This window comes from Nelumbo nucifera, chromosome 4 (assembly GCF_055504915.1).
Source record: "Nelumbo nucifera cultivar China Antique chromosome 4, China Antique-T2T, whole genome shotgun sequence".
NCBI lineage: Eukaryota > Viridiplantae > Streptophyta > Magnoliopsida > Proteales > Nelumbonaceae > Nelumbo > Nelumbo nucifera.
Window position 1 is genome coordinate 681058 of NC_142652.1, and position 23663 is coordinate 704720.

General features: G+C 36.9%; 1 protein-coding gene across 2 annotated transcripts; it reads right to left on the minus strand.

The window, feature by feature from the left end:
• LOC104591939 (NADH-ubiquinone oxidoreductase B8 subunit) lies at nt 1–7444 on the minus strand. 2 transcript variants are annotated; one of them, XM_010251097.2, is made up of 3 exons: nt 7244–7429; nt 6945–7051; nt 1–307 (listed from the first exon to the last, which is right to left on the minus strand). In XM_010251097.2, the coding sequence occupies exons 1-3, from the start codon at nt 7327–7329 to the stop codon at nt 204–206; spliced, it is 297 nt and encodes a 98-aa protein (XP_010249399.1). In that variant the 5' UTR covers nt 7330–7429; the 3' UTR covers nt 1–203. The 2 variants fall into 2 exon arrangements, with proteins under 2 accessions (XP_010249399.1, XP_088742680.1); XM_088886554.1 differs by lacking the exon at nt 1–307 and adding an exon at nt 331–3814 and having other exon boundaries at nt 7244–7444.
• Between the last annotated feature and the right edge of the window lie 16219 nt (nt 7445–23663).

Consider the following 23663-nt stretch of genomic DNA (forward strand, 5'->3'; position numbering starts at 1 on the left):
TAACTATTACCACCACCTAAATATGGGGTGGTTGTCTGTAATTTACGCATCAATTTATGAGGTTTCTGAAATAAATAAGCATTTCCTGGAAATGGTCCTGCTAAAAAACATAGTCAAATAGGCAACAAATCAGAAAGTGGTTCTATCAAAGTTCCAAGAATACATTATTTATTCAATTAAGAGGAAACAAAGAAGCAGCGGCATCAGGCTTTAAGGGCTGCTCCAACTTTGACGAGGTCCTCAAGTGCCTTCACAATCTGTGTTTCTGATAGGCCTTCCAAGTGGAAACCTCTTTCTACTCCATTGTCTGTTCAGAATAAAGGAAAATTCAGATTGCAGATGGCATGAGATTGGTTGTTGAATGAGGGTATAAGCCAAACAACCTAAGAAGACCTTAGAGAAATAAAAACAAAGCTGAAGCAATAGTTTCAAGATAATTCATATTTGATAAAAGCATCTCGATCTTTTATAAGGAATCTATGATTAGCCATTCTAGCATTGCTCAATGCCAAAGGTTGTGACCATAAGAAATATTTCATTAATTTTGACAAAGTTCAGAAGAGCAAAAATTAAAAAGAAAAAATTCTGGCTGCACACACCTTAAACTCTCTTTGGATTTCAAGCCAGGAATCTCTACAGATGCTTTCACCCTTCTCAAAACCATTTCAATAGTATAGTTGTCAAGGCACCACCTACGTGACAAGGCACCCTTTTGAGGCTCGCCTCGCCTAATCGCCTAGCGGTTTTCTACTTCCTACTATAAATACTTTTTTATTCATTCTTTATTGAGATTATAATTATAAAATAGACATTATTAAACTAAAATAATCATTTGTGTGTTTATATACTAATTTCTTTTTATTATTTTCTTATTTATTAGGGTTTAATCAACACAAACATTGCTAAATGCTGTAACCCTCAAAGACTTAAGAACCTGAACCAATAAGGAAGAACTACAAATTTTATCTAATCAGCACATTTTCCTCTTCCATATATTCTTCTTCTACTACTACCACTACCAATACTTTTTATTTTCTTCTTTTCCTATAACAAAAATAGGGGTTCAGCCCCTATATTTTTTGAATTTTATATTCCTTCTTCCTTTTCTTCTCATGAACATGTTGGTTTTCTATACTTTAATATGAAATTTATGCTTTTCCTATGAAAATCATGAATAATTATTAAAGAAATATGGTTATGGTACCTAGGGAACTACCCTAGGATCTCTGTTTTTAACATAAACACCTAGGCGACTAGGCGACAAGGTGCCCCCAGCCGCCTAGCCTCACCTTGGCGCCTTGAAAACTATGTTCTATAGATGCTTGTTTGTTATCAGAAACTCTATAGTTTCTTTCCATCCATAACGTCCACAGCCGGCCCCAATACCACCATACCGGCATACCCTTCTGCTCAAGTTGGGCAGATACCACCCTTGAAACGTTTCCAGTAAAGACTCGAGCCAATTCACCCCAAAAATGGCTAAATTAATACTCCATACCTGGCTACTGAAACTGCAGTAAAAGAATAAATGGTTGCTTCTGCTCTCTTCCATTCCACAAGGAACAAATTTCATATTGTGGTCCTGTGGATGTTCATGCCGCTAAGAACCAGCTTATCTTTTTTTTAAGATAAATAAATAAAGAAATTTATTAAACATGCAAAAAGATTTGGTGAAAGGGTGTCACCCACCCAAAACCAAAAATAAGAAACAATGGAAAAACCATTCAAGTCTTTTTTTAACAAGTTAATCAACTGAAATTCATAGTAACCCAGAAATTCAAACCACCAAAATCCTCTTTAAAGCCTTCAAATTCTGGAAGAATCAGCATCCAATCCATAAGCTTTGCTTCGATAACTGCACCCAACCTTACCTTGCTCTTTATCTTCCCTTCCAAAATTCTTACTATTCTGTTCTTTCCAAATCTCCCAAGTCTCAACAAACAACAAAAGGAATGCAGCTCCATGAAATCTTTGCTTTGATTTCTCCATTGAATCTTGGTCAAAGCATAAAATTCTCCTTTGGAGTGTTTTTTTAAACAAATTACATTAACTCAAACTCGTAGTAATTGAAAAACTTGAACCAAAATCTTCTCTTTTAAAAAGCCTTCAAATTCTGGAAGAATTAGCATCCACTCTATAAGCATAGCTCCAATAACTAAACCCAACCTTTCCTTCCTCTTCATCTTCCCTTCAAAAATTCTTCTATTCCTTTCTTTCCAAATCTCCCAACAAACAGCAAAAGGAATGCTGCTCCATAAAATCTTTGCTTTGATGTCTCCATTGAATCATGGCCAAAGCTCAAAAATCTCCTTTGGATCATCAGGTGACCAACCTTCCAATTAATTGGAAGAAATAGCCCCAAAGTCCTCTTGAAAAGATGGATCTTACCAGGAAGCAAAAATATTTTTATTCCTCTGAGAGGCACGGCAAATATCTATTTGACAAATGAAATCCTCTCTTCTTCAATTTACCTTGAGTGAGAATACAATCCATTGAAACCAGCCATGCAAAAGCCTCCACTCTTGGGGGAACTAGATTTCCCCAAACACCTTTGACTAAGGTAGCTTCCACCTGATTTCTTGCCAAAGCTTTGTAAAAAGATCTAAACGATATATATATATATATATATATATATATATACACTCCTTCCACCATTTAGCATCTACACCCCCTGGATCAACTTCTACTCTTTGTAGCTTGGCCAGCAACCTCATGCACTCATTGACTTCCCAATCCAGCAGCAGTCTTCTAAAAAACATAAGGACACCAAACCACCACCCCTTGCCTTACCTCATAGCATTGTGAGATTATATCAAACCCTTCCTACTCAAATTATACAGCCTTGGACAAAGATCACAAAGTTTCCCCACCTTTGACCATTCATCCTCCCAAAATCTGGTGCTTGATCCATTCCCCACCTTCCAAGACAACAACGGTTGCACCAGGGAGTAGTATTTCATTATGCCTTTCCACACACTAACCCCATAAGATGACTTCACTTACCTTAAATCTCACCCAAAATTCACTACCTCATATTTGCAGGCCACCACTCTCCTTCACAATGCTTCCATCTCCCTCCCATATCTCCAAACCCATGTACCCAATAAAGCTTTTTGAATGTTGCCACCCTCCTAATCCTCAATGCTCTCTTTTTTGCCCTACAAACCCAATCCCACTTTACTAAATGAAATTTCTTATGTTCCAAGTTCAAACTCCACAAAAACTCCATTTGAAGCTTTTCAATCTCTTCTATCTCCAATGTGAACGCTTAAGGAGGAACAAATAATAAATCAATTGGTTGGAAAGCACACTATTTATGATTGCGATCCTTCCACCAAAAGACAATTACTTCCCATTACAGACGGCCAATCTCCATTATAGCATATTCAGAACTAGCTTCCAAGTAGATGAATCCACCGCCCTTGCCCCAATTGGGAATCCCAAATAAGTGAAAGGAAACTCACTTACTCACCAATCAGACAACCCATCTAATCAGCACACTCCTCAAGCATCAATTGCTGAATATCACCCACTCCAATCATTACACTCTTGCTGAGATTGATCTTTAGACCCATCATTACACTCTTGCTGGGAGGTGTTTTCTTGGATTTCTTGCAGAGGAAAAGGCCTTTCATGTGTTTATCCCCTAACTGGTGTGTACTTTGCAGGGCTAATGGTGAGGATTGCTCCCACCTACTTGTATCTTGTTCCTTTTCTAGAGCTATTTGGAGTTGGATTTTCTCTTTATTTGGGTGTAGGTGGAATCTGTCCACAGACTTAAGCCAACTGTTCGATCCCTCCTTTTTTGTGTGCCCTACAAAAAAAGGAAATTGATGTGGAGATGTATTAGAGCAGTTGCATTGTGGACAATTTGGGAAGAAAGGAATGCAAGGATTTTCAAAGAAAAAAAAAGAAGCATTCAAGCCGTTGAGGATTGTATATTGACTAGGGTCATTCACTGGTTGAGAACTTTGGATTTCTTTCATACCTTTTTCTTTGATGATATTTGGAGAAACTGGGTAGTGGTGGCTAACAGCCATACAAGGACAGGGAATCTGTAGTGTGGACCCCTCCGCCTGAAGGATGGGTAAAGTTGAACTTTGATGGCAGCAGCCAAGGAAACCCAGGCCCATCGGGGATAGGAGGGGTGCTGAGAGACATGGAGAGCAACATATTAGCCTTGTTCGCAGGCCCCGTGGGAATAGGAGACTCTAATAGAGCTGAGATTTTAGCGGCGATACAAGGTATTCAGATTGCAGAACAATTAGGGGTTCAGCACTTGGTAGTTGAAGGAGACTCTCAAATTGTGGTGGGATGGTTGAAAGACCCAGCTTCAGCCATGTGGCAACACAGAGATTTATTAAGGAGAGTAAACTGGCTTACAAGAAATATGACTATTACCTCTCTATGGGTGGGAAGATCAGCAAACACCTTAGCGGATGGGTTAGCTAAGCAGGGGCCTACAAGGGAGCAGCTATTTTAGGCTGCTTTGTAATTTTATTTATGGTTAATTCTGTTTTATTTTGATGTAATACCTTTCTGAAGAGGTAACAGCTCGTGCCTCTTCGGTGGTGTTACCTCTTAACTTTAACGCTTGCTCCACTGAAGCATCTAAAAAAATCAATTGGAAACATCCGCATATAGTAGATGTGAAATACTCATTCTGTCTCTTCCCACCTTGAAGGCATTAATTATTCCTGCTTCCACCCCTTTATTTACCAACTTACTCAACACTTCCGCTACTAGCACAAATACTAATGGAATGGGGAAAGAGGATCTCCTTGCCTCAAACCCCAAGATGCATTGAAAATTTTTGTGGAAATCCCATTCACTAACACTGAGAAAGAAACTGAAGAAACGCACACATGCAAACAAACATCCAACTCCTCCACTTTTCCCCAAAATTCATTCTTCTCAGAACTTTTAGAAAACCCCATTCCACATGATCATACACTTTTTCCATATCAATTTTACAAATCACCCCCCTCCTCCCACTTCTAATCTTTGCATCCAAACACTCACTTGCAATTAACACCCCATCTAAGAAGATCTAGTGGAGGCCATAGAGATAAAAGTTGCACACTAGGTGAAATCACTTCAGCTCTTTCAAAGTTTCTCGATTACTGATATAGTAAGAGCATGGAATGAAGTGGCACACACTGCTGAGAAGAAATAAGGAAAGGTGATGGAGTGGAAGCCCCCAGGTCCCAACAAAGTTAAACTGAACTTTTATGGGAGCTCAATAGAAAACCTGGGTATGGCAGGCATTGGTGGTGTGATCAGAGATTCCTCAAGCAAAGTATTGGCTATGTACTCAAGACGTTTAGGGGAAGGTGATTCTTTAAAGGTTGAACTATTAGCTCTGCTACAAGGGTTAAACTAATAGGTCTGAAATCCTTAATTTTGACAGCTCCATCAATCTTCAAAATTAGAGAAATGAAGGTTGCATTTGCCAATTTTTCGATCTTTCTCCCTCCATAGCTCCATAAACATCTCCATCAATTCTTTCTTCACTATACCCCATCAAGGTCATGTATCAGTAGGGCAATTTTAAGATATTTATTGAGATACTCTTTGAATACGCATGGATACCGACGAAAAATCAAGATAAGCATGGATATACTAGGAAATTTAAATAAATCATAAAAAATATATTAATAATAATAAATATAAGTTTTATATGACTATAAATGAGTTATTTAAACATAAAAAATCATATTTTAATGGTTTATATACATTGTAACACATTGGAACACATTTGATATTTGCTGAAAACGATGAAACAATTAAAATTTTAATTTACTAATTTTCATAAAATCAATATAATTTGTTATTTCTTTTTTATTGGTATATAAATTTTAATAATCAATTTTATCATTTATTTATTTTTTTATTTCTTTTGAAGGGCTACAAAATGGGGGGTATCCAACACCAAACCCATAACCCCCCCAACCCAGGTGAAGGTAGGACTTGATCCCAAGTCTCCGCTACAAACAGCAAGAGACCTTACCAACCAGCTGGTTGGCACCTTTGCTCAAATTTAGCATTTATTACCAAACATTCCTTAAGAAGAGAGAATTTACTTAGGAATTAAATGCATGTCTATGACAAGTAGCTATAATACGGCTTAATAGTAGACTTGTGATCATTAGAAACTAATGACTAGGGTTGGAATCCTCTCACTTATAGTTTTTACAGCTAGTTTAAGGTGTGTTTGATGCATATGATCAATTCAAATTTGAATATTGCTTAAATGTAGCATTAAATAAAGGAATTAATTTAAGGCATATTTAATGACATATGGTAAATTCGAATTTGAATATGAATATTGATTAAACGTAGCATTGAATAGAGGAGTTAGTTTAAGGCATGTTTAATGTAGCATTAAATAAAAGAGTTATTTGAGAGAGGGGTAACAATTATAGAGATTATAGGGAATAATTATAGAAGTTATTAGAATACAAGTGACGCCTGGCAAGCAATCTGCAAAGCCCAGAGCTACCATATCGTCACTGGTCATACATGCATCCTCCTTGAGCTATATTCAGATATTGCAGGAATGGTTAAGAAAAAGATATCATCCAAAATATTGCAGGACATACATGCATCCTCCTTTTCTTGCAGGTCACGCACTCAAGTAAAGCCCTACCATCTATGCGTCAACTGCTGAAATGAAGGTCAAGCGGATTTCCCTTGACAAAATGAAAAAATACAAACGTCTATGATAGTAGGGATACCCATCTTTCTAAACCAGATACTAAATAAGGACATCTAAGATTAAGAGCTTTCAAGTTTTTCCGCATCTTCACCTTTCAAGAATAGAAAAATAATGTAAATCTTTTTATAGGTTTTGTTTAATAATTATTTGGGTTAAAATAAATAATGAAGAATCTCGTGAAATCTCGTCTCGTGCATACAATACATCTACGAAGAAGATGGCTTACCGAATCTGACCCAGAGCTGAGGCTGGACACCGCTGCATTCACGAATCAAGATTGGGAACTTGGGGTTCAGTGTCTTCAAGTCCTTGTAATTCCTTTGAACAAACTCTCTGTACCAAATTCAAATAATTCCGTAATTCAAGGAGGAACGCATTGAAAATGCATAATTGGCCAGATCGGAATGATCAAGATCGTATTGAAGTTCTCTTCTTTTTTTCCTTAAATAAGAAGTAATAGTAATTTATAAATAATAAAGAAAATATGAAATTCCGATAAAAGGCTAAGAAGAAGAGGAGGAAAACCTGGTAGTAGCACTTGCAAGCGAACTTTGGCAGAACAGGATCCGAAGCTCCTTCAGATTCCGAGATAGATGCCCCCTCCATGCCATCTCTCTTAGCTCGCGCTCCCTTTCCGCCTCTCGTATAACTTCACTCAGACGGGCAGGAAAAATGACCTCGGCCAACGGCCCCAGACTTGATAAGATAATGGTTATTAATAGGGATGCAATTTCTACCCTAGTACCCGCCCCTACCCACTTAAATGCGGCGTTTTTTTCTCGAAAAAACAGGTTTTTGGGCGGGTAAAGATTTTGCCACTTTATAATCCGTATGAATACGGATAGGATATGCTTTCTACCTAAAATCGCTTTTTGGCCTAAAATTTTTGGCCGTTTTTGTTTTATAGTATTATACGTGAAAAAAAAAAATTTATATTAATTACTTGAATTTTAGATATAACATAGTTAATATAAAAATTGAAAATTAACAAAAATAATAATATAATTAAAAATAAATTTGAGTGCTTGTAGTAATATGCATGTGTATTGTACATGAAAATTTTAAATTCTAATAACAATTATTATTATTATTATTACTCAATTTTATTCGTAAGTAAAAATAATTTTTATTTTAACATTCTTTATTTAATATGATGAATATATAATATTAGAAATGTTTCCAAATATTTTTCATCAAAATTCAGTATTTTTCATTTTTTGTTATATTTTTTAAATATTTATTATTCTATTATGACATTCTCTAAAAAGTTAGATCATTTATTGACCATCTATATAAGAAAATAGCTTTGCTTTGATTTAGTTTTAAATTATATATTTCATCTACATTATATAAATAATTTTTAATTATCACAATTATTTTTTGTTTAATATAATTAATCTATATTCTTTTTATTACTTGTACTTTTTTATTATATTTTAAAGATTTATTATTTAACTATCATATCATCAATTAATCCATTTGACCCAAACCACTAACCCACCATCCAAAAAGAAAAATAGTTTGATTTCTAGGTCTAACATTTTCATCATTCACAATAATTTATTATATATAATACTTATTTATGTTTAATATAATTAATGTATAATATTAGAAATGTACCAATATTTTATCTTTTATAAATATATAACATTATGTATTTGCCCAAATTTTTTTCTATTTTTTTTATTTGTGTGATTCTTTGTTTTTTAATTTTTTAAATTTTTATTATTTAACGATGATAGAATTTCATTTCTAGGTTGATTTTAAGCTTGACATGTCATTTTCATCATTTACATTTCATACTTATTTTTGTTTTCTATAGTAAATATACAAATATACAATATCAAAGATATGCCCAATTCTTCTTGTTTATATTATATATTAATTTGTTTTGTTTTATTATTTAATTTAGTATTATTTATTAACCCATTTGACCCCAAATGTTGAATTGCTTATCCACCGCCAAGAGGGGAGAAAATGGTTTTGTTTTCAAATTACTTTTCAAAATATTTATTTTTATAATATTAAAATTCATGTTGTGGATTTAATTAACAAAATTTAATGATGAGAGAAATATATCTTAAGTATATGAGTTAACGAGAGAATATACCTTAAATATGAAATTTAATGAGAGAGAATAGAAAAATAATTTTATTTCCAATTGGTTTTAAGTTTTATATTTCATTTCAATCATTAATAAAAACATCTCTTATTTATTATCCTTGTTATTGTTTAATATGTTGAATATATAATGTTAAAAATGTTCACAATTTTTTAATTTATATATATATATATATTGCATTTTATTTATTTTTGAATTTTATCATTTAATTGTGGCAACACGGATTGGCCCATTTGATCTAAAATGGTTTAATTTCTTACCACCACCTAGATGAAAACACTCTTTTTTTAAGTTACCCTAGGCTTGTGTAGCTCATATTTCTTTAAAAAAAACACTATTTTTTTCAGGTATATTTTAAAAATACAAGTTTTATGGTATTAGAATTATTAATTTATTATGTATGGATTTAATTAATATAATTTAATGATGAGAATAAACAAAAATGCCTTAAATATATGATTTAGTGAAGGTGAATACAAGTTAATATCTTCAAATGTTGGATTCAATGAGAGGGAATTGAATAAATTGAATACCTTAGATTTATCTCTTTTCAACTCATTTAATATTAATAACTGACTAACCTATTTGCCCTTATTTTTTATCAATAAATTTAAATATAAAGGGGTAACTTTTGTCCTCAAAAAATTCCATAAATATTTTTGAGGCTATTCGTACTTTTTAAAGTAGTATAGATTTATTTTTAAATTTTTTTTAATCTTTTAAGCAAGATGGTTGAACCATTCAACCCAAGAACCAATTCCCATAACAGTTTTGTGTCCGATCCAGTTTTTTAAAACCTTGGGATATTGTATTAGGTCAAATCTTTGTAAACTGTTAAAATACATGTAAATATATGCATTAGGTGATGAATGTAATGATGTTTTTAAAGATATATTTTTAGTTGAAGGGTAATTGATAGTTTATATGTTATTTTGTGTATTGTAATCAAATAACTAGCCAAGGCACATGCCATGCATGGTTTTTATTAAAAACAAGTGAGAATGGAGATTTATGACATTTTTTCAATTAAATGGTGTTCATCTAAGTCTAATTCAAGCGTTTTTTGGGTTATGTCTAGTTTATTCGATAACAAATCAAGTTGCACATTGGTGAGAATTGCTAATTTCCTATGCTCTAAATAACATGTATTATTTTTGTACCTTAATGCTAAACTTTTTATTAATTTTGAAAAAGTTGATGGTTTGTAATTATTTGTGTATTATTTTCATGCAATATATATTTTTTTACCAAAATATTTATTGGTTTGTAATTATTTTTGAACAAAGTTGGTTGAGAGTAAATTTTGTATTTAGACAACAAGTAATGCATTACATCAACATTTTCTATTTCAAATGCTAGCAGAAGGAAAATATTTGCACCTTTTTCCAAAACAATATGGGAGGCCTTTTGTTAAGGTAAAAACATCTATAATGGAGGTTCATATGATTATTAGAAAACCTAATAAGGTTTTATAATTTTATCTATTTTTAAATATAATTTAAGTTGATTTTAAATTAACTAAACTATATTTAAGGTTAATAAAATTTTAATATTTTTTATTCTTATTAATCCTTATTAAATTAAATTATTGTTTTCAAATGAAATTTAAGTTCGTTAGTAAAAAATAATTATAAAACTAATAATTTCTATACAATTTTGTATTAGTTTTATTCTAATTTTAAATGTATACTAGTTTTAATTTATCTTAATACATTTTATTAATTTATTTATTTGTATTATATTAATAAAAATATTGTTATCAATAATAATTAATAATCATCCTATCTTGTTTAAGTGGTTTAATAAATTATTATTATTATGGTTAATTGTTTTTTATTGTTTCAAATTGATTATAATTTTTATGATGTTTTATTCAATGTTTTCAAGTTGTCATTGACTTAGATGGTTAAACCATTAAAACATCGCTCAACCATATTTCTTTTTTGTCAAAAAAAAACCATTGATTTGGTCAAAACCCTTCAACCTAGGCTAGGCAGTTGAACCATTGACCCTTTTGATATAGTCATCGGAACATGGGTTGCAATATACAATGTATTAAAAACTTCTAAAGGACTTAACTTTGTGCTCAGATGTCTAATTGGGGTGATTCTTAATTTCTTTTCTTTTTTTTATTTAGGGTAACTTTTTACAATCTTTGCAACCCCGCTATACAAATAAAAAAAAAAACTCATTTTTTGGCCTAAATTTTCAATTTTTGACTTCTATTTATAAAAATAAAATAAAACTTATAATCAAAATGTACAAATTGAACCTAAAATAATATATACACACAAAATGTAATTATATTATACCATAGTATACGTATACAGATGAATGATGTGCCATGGTTTGATTTGTCCAACTTGAATAATTTAATTGTTGACTCGTTACTTAGAGGCAAAATTATTCATCCTCTTAGTCGATTTTTAAAACACTTATTTTATTTTTTGAGTAAATTAAATAATATTTATTATGTATAGGGTTAAGTGAAAGCTAAACAATAAAAGCACATAATAGTAGACAATTGTTTTGCATTTTAACTTTTTAAAATAGTAAACATGTACGTGCATTTGCATGTGGCATTATCTCTAAGAAAGCTATTTATAATTCATGGGCAGTTTCTGAATAGTTCTAAATTGGCAGTTTCTAGACTGTTTCTAAAATGGGAGTAAATGACATATATGCCCTCTTTATGCCCATTGTATGTTTAGGTAAGGGGGATAAAAAACGTCCAATGAAAATTCCATAAAAAAGGGGCATTCGCTCTTTTATAAGCAATATAGATTAATAATTAGTTATATTTTATATACTACTTTTAATAATTATTTTTCAATACAAAAATAACAATAATTAATTTCAGATATGGTGGTTCATCAAACTAATGAAACTGACCAACTTGATCAATCGACTTGAGTTGGTCGATTTTCTAGTATTTCCGATGAACTATGGTTCAATAATTTTCCAGCCTAACCAGGTTGGATTACTTTCACTATGGCCATTTGTAAACCAATCAAAGCCGAATGACTTGACCATTGACTATTATTTTAAATATAATTTTTTAATATAGGAAAGTGGGAAAATTCCCATATTTCTTAGTCTAACATATTTTATATCATAAATTTAATTTGTAGATTTATTATTGAATAATCCCACTATTTTTTTATTTAAATTTGATTTTTTAAGTTTAAATCTTTTAAACCAAGTAGCTAAACAAAAAATTGACCAAAATTGATACAACCCGAGTGGCCTGGTTTTCACAAATGGATAGTCAATTTCAAGTGACCAACTCCCCAACCTGATTAGGTCGATTTAATTGGCCAAACAACCTACAACTAAATCGAATCGATCTATGAGCATTCTTAATTTCAGCTAAATTAATAGTATAATCTCTAATAAAATAACAATAGTTTAATTCTCCAATAATCCATACTACTTATAAAAGTGTGAATGAGGAGGTATTAGCTTTTGGAAAATTTCTTTACTAAAATACCCATCCTCTTGAATTTAGTTCATCTCCATTGAAATGGTAGAAAATGTGATTAAAAGAATACCATTAAGTACATTCAATTACATCTCATTAAGCCTCACATTTAAGTCATTAAAAAAATCACATTCTCTCTCATTGAATCAAATGTTTATACTTTTGTTTATCATCATTAAATTCTACTAATAAATCCATACACAATAATTATTAATATAATGAAATTTTATATGTTTAAAATAAATATAAAAATGAAATATTTTCCATCTAGGTGGTGGGTAAGTAGTTCAACCATCTGGGTCAAATGGATAATTTCATGATGTCATAAATAAAAAATACAAATTTAGAAATATAAAAAATACTTTTGTTTATCATCATTAAATTTCACTAATCCATACACAATGATTATTAATAGAATGAAATTTTATATTTTTAAAATAAACCTATAAATGAATTCATATTTTCCATCTAGGTCGTTGGTAAGTACATCAACCATTTGGGTCAAATGGATAATTTAATGGCGTCATAAATAAATAATACAAATTTATAAATATAATAAATACAACAAAAAATATAGAAAAAAAAATTTTAAAAAATGGGACACATTTCTATTATTATATATTTGTCATATTAAAAAACAACTATGATAAAATAGACATAATTTTATTAATGATGGACATCAAATATATAACTTAAAACCGATGGAAAATTAAACCATCTTCCTATTTACGGGGTGGGTTAGTGGTTCAACCTTTCAGGTCAAACAGGTTAACCCATGATGTATAATTAAAAATAATTTTTTAAATAGAATAGTACACAAAAATATGAAACAATTTTGGGCACGCCTATAATATTATATACTAATAATATAAATAAAAATAAGTATGATAAATAATAATTATTTTATCAATGATATAAATGAAATGCAAAATTTAAAACCAAATTGAAAATAAAACCATTTTCATATCTAAATAGTAGGTAGGTCAATGGTTTAACATTCTAGGTCAAATGAGTCAATCTATGATGTCATAACTAAGTAATGAATATTAAATACATATATATACATAAATATATATAAACTCAAAGAAAAATATAAGCTTTGTATAAAGAATTTTGATACAATTCAATTGTTATATGCTCACCATATTAAACAAAAATAAATGTGAAGATAATAATTACTTTTATCGATGATGAAAATGGAATACATGATTTACTTGTATCAGCCCAAACTCACCTCGACGTCGAGGCACTTCGGCATCCAATCCAGTTCGAAACTAAAGAATCGAAGTATCACCTCGGGGCTAACAACCAAAATCTCCACGTAACCGACTCCAGAGGTCTCTCCAATAGATCCTGAATCTCTTGAGATCACGATGAGCTAACAAATCCCGACTTTTTTGAAATCACAATGAGGACTCATCCCAGCTCTGCTAGAGTCAGAAGTGAAATGATAAGCCTCATCTACATACTGCTCCTTCGGAAGCGGAACGAACCCTATCTCCACACCTCGGAAATCCCGGAGCTCTTTTGTGAGACCCACGATTACTCCAGTATATAAAGACGGGAACCTCAAGGAAAAGGTACACGTGATTACTCTACTCTCCAGCTCTCAAGCACTCAGGTCGCATTTATAGCATACTAACTTAAGCATCGGAGCAACCTCGCCGGGTTAGCCACCCCAGGTTCTATGATAGATTGTTTTGCAGATCAATCCAGCTCGCTGTCCACCTGGAGTCCGGATCGTCCTCCAGCTAGGAGTAGTCAGATCGCACACCATCAATTGGCGTCGTCTGTGGGAAGCGATCAAAAGGTCATTCCTACCTCTTTGCAACTTCAACTTCAATGGCATCCTCCAACCACACCGGGAAAAGCATCGAGATGAACACCACCAAGGGGCAAGCCCAGCAACCAACCTTTCCCCAAGCTCTTACGGTGTGCATCGGACAGTTCACCATTCCGCTCACAACATCTGGAGTCCCATCATTAACTGCACTACCGAGCACCGCACAGGTGAGTGCCCCGCTTCCCCCGGTGGTAGGCGCAACTTTCTCTGAGCCCTCTGTGGTTCCTCCTGGAGTGGGGAATTCTCAGTTTCACGACCTTGTTTAGTGCATCCAGGCCATTCAGATCCAAATGCAGCAGGTCCAGCAGTTTCAGCAGCACCAATAATATTACCTCTACCAGCAATATCAACACCAGTTCCCTCCACTGCAGCCAAATCAGCAGCCGGTTCCACCTCGGCACCCAGGGCTCCATCACAGCCAGAATCCGAATCGCCTTGGAGTTAACCAGAACATCAACCGATCCCCTCATCGGGGCGAAGAGACCTCACAAGTACTGATTCCTCTCAGGAGTCAGGTCTCACCCCGAGGGAGGAGAGACAATCAACACACTCCATCAGCCTTGTAAGGAAATCTCAAGAATAGGTCCAGAGATAGTCAACTGAATCCGCCTCGGCACTCACATCAAGAGAACGATGGTTCGTGAGCAGATAACCAGTTCAGGGTTCAAGGTGAGAACTCAAGACAGGACCTCTCCATCCCCCATGATAGTCAGCCCCAGAATCTCTTGAGAAACCAGGATCTGCCTTGCGACAGGACCGTAGTACTAGATCGAACCGAAGTCAGTAACACCAACGCCGAGCCAGTGAAAAAACAACAGCAAAGACGTCACAAGACACACCATACCTCGGCTTAGAACAACCTACTAGTGAAGCCAAGCCAACAAGAAGGGCAAACCAAAGGGAAGGAAGAAGCGAGCTCGGTGGCTACAAAGGCCGCTCCTCCACTACTTTGCAGGTCGTCTCCCCTGTCTCCCGAGCTCTTGGCGGCCCTAATGCCAAAAGACTTCAAGATGCCCCCATTAGACAAGTACGACGGGTCCTTCAATCCTAACGACCATGTGGACAGATGCACCTAACTAGGGTTGATGAGTCTTGCATGTGTGTAGCCTTCTCTACTACCTTTAAAGGGGTAGTTCGAACATGGTACCGAAACCTCACGCCGGGATCGATCAAAAGCTGGTCACAGTTCGCTGACTTGTTCACTGCACATTTCATCACCAGCAAAAAGTGTCTGAAGTCCCAGGAAAGCCTTCTCAATGTAGTTCAGAGGGAAGGAGAATCGATCATGAGCTACATCAAACACTTCAATGACACTTGCCTGCAGATACCGGATCTCGACCCGGCAATGAGACTCACTACAGCCAAGAAGGGAATTACCCACAAGGAGTTTAAATGGCATGTAGTAGCAAACAAACCGAAGGACGTTACTGAGTTCCTAAAGCTTGCAGACTAGTTCATTGGCACCGAGGAGGAGATCAATCAGAAGGTCGATAACCCACCCTCAGATAAGAGGAAGAGAGAAAGTGAAGGAACGAGCAGCGGCGGACAGAAGAGGAAGAAAAGCAAGTCACCAACCAGGGGAAAAAACAACTCCAGAAGTCGGTCCCTTTCGCAATCTCGTAAATCAGGTCGGCGCTCCAGGACCCCTCCTGTGGAGAGAATGAACTACACACCCTTGAATGCTAAAAGAGGAGAGATCCTAATGGCCATTAAGGATTCCTCCTTCGTCAAATGGCCTCCCAGGTTAAGAGGAGACCCAGTAGCAAGATACCCAAATGTATATTGCCACTTTCATCGAGATCACAGACATAGCACAGAGAACTGTTGGAACCTTCGCGATGAGATCGAGGAACTCATCCGACAAGGATACCTGAAGAATTTCATCTTGCGTGAAGAAAGAAGACAGACAGATCGGTAGACAGACTGACAGGGAGATCAGAGGAATGCCCTAGAAACCAACAGGCAAAATGAGCAACCGCCACGACAGTTGCCAGAAGAGAGACCGATTTGCGGGGTAATTGACATGATTAATGGCGGGTCCATTATCGCGGGGTGTACCTTGGCAGCCGGGAGGACCTCGGTGAGCAAGCTAGAAAACCCGCCAAAGTGACCTCGGCTTGAAGGACCGATATACTTTATTGAAGACGACGCATGCAAAATCCAGTATCCTCACGACAATGCCCTAGTAGTAAAGTTGTGGATCAATGACTTCGAGGTAAAGCGAATACTGGTAGACTCGGGCAGCTCGACCGACATTCTCTTCAAGGAGACGTTCGACAAGTTACAGCTACAGCAAGGCGACCTAAAACCGGCAGACACCCCATTAGTAGGGTTCAATGGCGAGGAGGTCAGAACTCTCGGGCGAGTCACAATACCTGTAGAAACCGGCACGTGGCCAAACATCGTGCAGTTTGAGCACACCTTCCTAGTAGTCGCGACTCCCTCCCCCTACAACGCCATAGTAGGTCGACCCATCACGCATGTTCTACGTGCGGTAGTATCCACTTACTATCTTGCGATGAAGTTCCCGACTGATTATGGGGTGGGAGTCGTGCGAGGAGACCAGCTCGAATCGCACAAATGCTACGTAGCTGCTCTCAAACGGAAGGCAAAGCTAGCAAAAGATGTCAAGCTCGAGCGACCTGCGGAGTACACCGACGAGCGAGCTGCCTGACAGAGGAGACAATCCACATACCGGTCTCTGTTGACAAACCGACCAAGACTCTCCAGATCGGTGCCTCTATCAACGAACCACTCTGTTCCCAGCTAGTAAGCTTTTTACTTGAAAATTTAGACATTTTTGCTTGGTCCGCGACAGAGATGCCCGGAATTGATTCAAAATTTATAACTCACAAATTGAACACCAACCCTTTAGTTAAGCCAGTAAGGCAGAAGAAGCACAACCTCGCCCCAGGACGTTGGAGGGTTGTTGATGAAGAGGTCGAGAAGCTCCTAGCGGTAGACTTCATTAGGGAAGTCCATTACCCGAAATGGGTGGCTAACCCAGTTTAGCTAAAAAAGGCCAATGGCAAGTGGCGCATGTGCGTCAATTACACCAACCTGAGTAGAGCCTACCCGAAAGATTGCTTCCCGCTGCCCAAGATCGACCGCCTAGTGGGTGCGACCTTAGGGCATGAGTTGTTGAGCTTCCTGGACGCCTATTCCGGTTACAGCCAGATTAGGATGGACCCTGCTAACGAAGAGAAGACCGCCTTCATAACCGAGCTCGGGTTATACTGTTACAAGGTCATGCCCTTCGGACTAAAAAATGTCAAAGCAACCTTTCAGCGCCTTGTAAATAAAATTTGTGAGCCGTTAATCGATAATAAAATAGAGTGTTATGTTGATGACATGGTCGTGAAGACCCAGTTTTCGAATTTCTTGTTGAATGATTTAAAAAGTGTTTTTCAAATTTTGCGAAAATATAACATGAAGTTAAATCCAAACAAATGTGTCTTCAGAGTCACCTCGAGAAAATTCCTAGGCTATATAGTCAACCAACGTGGCATCGAAGCCAACCCCGGATAAAATAAAAGCTATCCTAGATGTGAGACCACCCCGCAAAATAAAAGAGGTTCAGAGGCTGACTGGCCGGATAGCCGCCCTGAGCCGCTTCATGTCCAAGTCGGCAGATCACTGCCTACCCTTTTTCAAAGTTATAAAAAATAATAAGGACTTTGAATGGACTGAAGAATGTCAGCTCGCCTTCGACGAGCTGAAAAGATACTTGGGTACCGCCCTGGTTTTAACTCGACCCGAGGAAGGGGACATATTAAAGCTATACCTCTCCGCGAGCAACGAGGTGGCCAGCTCAGTACTAATTAAAGAAGTAGATCAGGTCCAACGACCCATCTACTATGTTAGTAACATTTTGCAGGACGCAAAAACCATAGCAGCTTGCAAGCTTTGCCCATACTTCCAGGCCCACACTATCGTCACCCTCACCAACAAACCTCTGAGGCAGATTCCACTCAAACCGGAGGTGTCTGGCAGATTGATGAAGTGGTCTATCGAACAAAGGAAGTATGATATCCAGTAAGAGCCTCGGACGGCAATCAAAGCCCAAGCCTTGGCCGATTTTGTAGCAAAATGCACGTTCAGTACCGCAACCCCCGAGCTGGTCGTGCTCGAACACATGACGAAAGCTTCAACCTGTGTGGCGCCAGTCCCGGTCAGAGCAGGACTGACCTGGGACGAGGAGCCCTGGATTCTCCACGTTGACGGCTCGTCCAACCAGCAGGGAAGCGGTGCAGGACTGATTCTGTACAGTCCAAGCGAGGTGAAGCTGGAATACGCACTTCGGTTCGAATTCACGACATCAAACAACAAAGCATTGGTCGTCGGGTTAACCCTAGCAAGGGAAATGAAGGCAAAACACCTCGTCATATGCAGCGACTCGCAACTGGTGGTCAACCAAGTTACTGGTGAGTACGAAGCCCGTGACCCCAATATGGCAGCTTATTTGGCCAAAGTCAGAGAGATCCTGCGCAGCTTCATCTCCTACGTCCACCAAACAAATCCCAAGGTCCGAGAATGTTGAGGCCGACGCCTTGTCTCGACTAGCCAGTACGAGCAGCAACACCATGCGAACCGTGTACATTGAGGATTTACCTCGACCAAGCATTCTCGGGGGGGAGAAGAGGTCACTCCCGTATCACAAGCAGAACCGAGCTAGATCGACCCACTCGTCCTTACTAGAGGCTTCGGCAGGAAGATCCGTCTCCATGCGGCTCTCGCCAACACCTCTCCTCATCTTCATCGAGCAGGTCGCCATCACTTTTTGCTTTGGAGTTCGGATCTTGGGCAGCTTCGACGGCCATCTCCTCTGTGATCCTCGAAGTGGTTATGACACTGAGGTCGAGTTGGGGAAATTCACGCTGGCTTAACCACCTGCTAAGTTTGAATCCTTTGCGGAAGCTCATTGTCCCTACCTCGACCATATCTTTCCGAAACTGCGCTGAGGACTTGTACTCCTTTACAACCTTAGCCTTGGCCTCCTCCATCACCTGAAGAAGTAGCTTGGTTCGTTTCTTCACATGAGCCTCGAGGTTCTCCACCTCCCTCTTCAATGCCGCCTCATGCTCCTTGAACTCCTTCTTCTTCGACATTAGCAAAGTGAGCAACTTCTTCTTAGTTCGCACATCGTTCTTTAGCTGGTTATTCTCGTTGCGAGCTAAGTTCAGTTCGGCATGAGTTTTCTGGGAAGACTCCTCGGCTCTGAGGGCCCACTTCAAGTTTGCCTCGGACTGATAGGCCAAGGCGTGGATGGTGGAATTCACCTACCAAGAGAAGAAAACAAGCGTCAGTATACAAAAATCAAAGTACAAGACAGATTGAAGAGACAAGTTCGAGAACTTACCACCATGCAGTGAGTAGCCGCTCGGGCTCCGAGTTGAGCAACTGGCAATTCAGCCCAACTAGCGATCTCCTCAGCAAATAACGCGCCTTTTCTCTTGAGAAGGCCGAATTTCGGAGTCAAGATACTCCGAACTGCATCGTCGCTGCCTGAAGAAGCAGCAACTGTGGGGACAGGCTCTGAGGATGTAGCCTCCGCGGGCACGCAGGGTGGGGAGGGCTTTCCCGAGTCCTCTTCGACCAGATCTATCACAGGAGGCTGATCGACAGTTGATGGCTACTTGGGTTATGGAACGGCAGTTGGTGGAGGCTCAATGTGAGCCTTCTGGGTGGCTCTCTTCTTCTTCTCCTTCTTTATACTCCCGAAGAGTTCCTTGGCGGGGATTTCTATGATAGTTGCAACAAAAAACAAGTTGTCAGATACAGTACCGAAGTAAAACTGATGGGGAAAGTACATCAAACAGCGACCTACAAGGACTCAAACCGGCCTGCACGAGCTTATCCTCGGTCACGAAGTCTTCAAACTTCAAGCCAAGCTCCGCCCAAGATCAGAGCGCCTCCCTCGTCTTCAGGTCCAACCTAACACCAGGGTCCTGGATGGTTGCCCTCCAATGAGTCGGGAAAGGCCACCCCTCAGTGTTGCAGACCACAAAATAACACCTCTTCCAGGTCGGGACATTGTTAGGGAGCTCGTGCAAAAGTTTGAAGCCAGGACAAGGCATATAGTAAGTTCATCTGTGCTCGGGCAGAACACAAGACGAATTCTTCTTTATGGAAAGGATTGAAGAAAAAATGTCGAGGTTAAGGGGAAGATTGTAATCGTGGAAAAGTGAAATGGTCCCTACGACGTTGCGGATAGAGTTCAGGTGTAACTGATCTATGGTGATGTTGAAAAACTTTACGATCTCGACTATGAGAGGGTGAAGTGGAAGGTGAAGACCAGCTACGAGATGCTCCTCGAAAATTACGATCTCGTCGTGACTGTGATCCCAAGGGAAGTTACCTAAGGAGATGCTATAAACAAAGTTGTTAGGGAGTCTGTTTCGAGCTACTAGGGTTAGAAGCCTGTTCGCCGTCATTGTCGATGGGCCGAAGTTATTTGACAGCCGACCTTGATGTGAGGTGGAAGCCAGGTTACCTGAGGCCTCTCGCTCCCGCCGAGGTGAGTTCACCTCTGGAGGACCGTGGACCGCATTCTGGCCCAAAGTAACCTCCTCGGTAGGACGAGGATCCACGGTCTGAGCCGAGGTACCCACCTCGGCTCCAGCGGATTCACTGCTCCCGTCTAAGAGACTATCAAAACTAAAGCTAGACATACTAAAAAGGCATGAAATCAAAAAGAAAAAGCAAAGGAATACTCACCAAAAGGAAGACCGAAGAAAGGAAAGCGACCTTGGAAAGACTTGAACGCGACCTCAAAGATTGCGGATTTGTGGACTTGTGGCGAGGAAAATGAGCCCCTTGGCCTCTATTTATAGACAGTGTATCCGGAGATCAATGGTCGAGATCAACACGATCCAACGGCTCCTAGGAAAACCGGTTGCATGACCCTCGAGTTTGAAATCGATTTAGCGTGTGTTTTGACGTCCACGGAGTTTATAAAACGGCATGACGTCCGCGCGTAGCTTAGACGTGACCTGGGTTATTCTTGGTTGAGCCGGGTGATCGAACAGGTCCGACCAACGATTCGCCCGTCAAAGCACCTAGACCTCGTGCCAAATCCACCTGGACTCGTCATGAACTCCTCACGCCAGGTTAAGACCCCTGACTTGGGGAGTGGGGGCAATTGATGAAGGGTGATTTGGCCCAACCTAGCGAAAAGGGGAAATGTGGACGCAACCTGATTAAGGGATGACAGCTCGGCCTGGAAAACCCAGTTCTTAACATTTGAGCTCAGGTATTCAGCCACCTCAGCCCCAAACTCACCTCAGCAGCGAGGCACTTCGGCATCCAATCCAATTCAAAACTAAAGAATCGAAGTATTAGCTCGGGGCTAACAACCCGAATCGCCAAGTAACCGACTCCAGAGGTCTCTCCAATAGATCCCAAATCTCTCGAGATCACGATGAGCTAACATATCCCGAATCTCTCGATATCACGATGAGCTAACAGATCCCAACTTTTTCGAGATCACGAAGAGGACTCATCGCTCCACCAAAGTCGGAAGTGAAACGATAAGCCTTATCTACATACTGCTCCCTCAGAAGCGGAACGAACCCTATCTCCACACCCAGAGATCCCGAAGCTCTTTCGTGAGACCCATGATTACTCCAGTATATAAAGACGGGAACCTCAAGGAAAAGGTATGCGTGATTATTCTACTCTCTAGCTCTCAAGCACTCAACTCGCATTAATATTATATATTCTTCATATTTGACAAAAATATGCTTGAAAAATAAGAATTATTGTTAGTAAAGATAGAAATGGCTAAAATACAAAGAAAAAATGAGTTAATGTCTTAATCATAGTCCATTTTCCTCGTTAAATAGGTTAATGGTTCAACCGATAAGGTCATTTGGTTGCTGATTATCATCATCATCATCATCATCATCATCATTTGATATTGCCACGTGCAATGCACATACAATTTTACTAGTTATTGAAAACTTATAGCAAAAATACACAATTATTGAAAATATATTGTTAATGCAAATACAACAAATAACTAATAAACATACAATAATCACAAAAATAAAATAAATACAATAAGTACAATAAATTAAATTTAAACAACAATAGTATTTTAATAACCATTAATTATTGAAATTTTCTGTTAAAATAAAAAACAAAAATAAATTTAGACATAATTATTAAAAATATATTTATGACAAAAACAAAAAATAATTATTGAAATACAATAAATATTAATTTAAGTATATATAATTATATAATAAGCATGGATTAAGTCTTTAAAATTAAGATTAATAAATATTAATTTTTTTGAAAGTTTTTTTCACGAATTATTAATTGATATGAGTAAAATTAGTTACTTACAATATTATTTAGTTATTTAAATAATAATATTATTTAAAATTTAAAATATTATTTAATTATTAAATTTAATAATCCATAAATGTTTAGTTCTTTAAATATTTAAATAATATGTAAAATATTTAAATTTTTGTTATTTGAATTTCATTTATTTTAAAGCTATTACATAATATTAAATAGGGCCATTTACTATAACATCTCCTATAGTTTTATGGATTTAGTAAAACATACATTGGAGATTACGTTTTACTAAACACCCCTTGTAGTTTGCAGTGAATTTACTCAATCGGTCTCCCATTAGATGATAGTGGAAAATGACAGTTTTGACCCTAATGTCCATTTGAATAAATATAATCAAAAGAAAATAAGAATGGAAAATACCATTTTTGCCCTTAATAAGACATGGGCAACCACTTTATTTGGTTCTATTTGGTTATTTTTTTAGCACGAAGAAGTTTTAAGGGTAATTTTGGAATAAACATTCATAAGCCCATGCCCCTTGAACATTTTACATTCAATTTAGGTGATCATGGTACTACTTTCAGAGGGAAAAAGAAACACTTCTTAATTAAAGATCGATTAAGTAAGTAGATTGCAAATTATAAGGGGTATTTTAGTAAAATGAAAACTATAAGGTATGTTTAAGTAAATTTATGTAAGTAGGGCGTTCTAATAAATGACCCTATTAAATATTTTGTTATATAATTATTTATGTATTTTTTTCATATTTTGTTATTAAATATATTTAGTTAGTGAAATGTTTAAATAATATTTTATTTTTTAATGTTAAATTTTAATATTTGAATAACATTTAAATTGAACAATCTGAAAAATCATAATTTATATTGTTAGTACAAATATATAATATGAATATTTATATTTATATAAAATTATTAATAATATGAATATTATTAAATTTGTTAGAATTATTTGTGTTTTAATAAATATTTTAAAGTTATTATATAGTTTTGCTAAAATATTTAAATAATTCTTAAATTTTTTAATTCAAACTCTCTTCGATAGATATAGATAAAAGGTAGGGGAGGATAGATAGGAATTAGAGATAATTTAGGAGATAAATTATCTACTAAATTATAAATAATTTAGGAGATAAGTTGGAATTAGAGATAATTTATGATAAAGTGGGGGATAG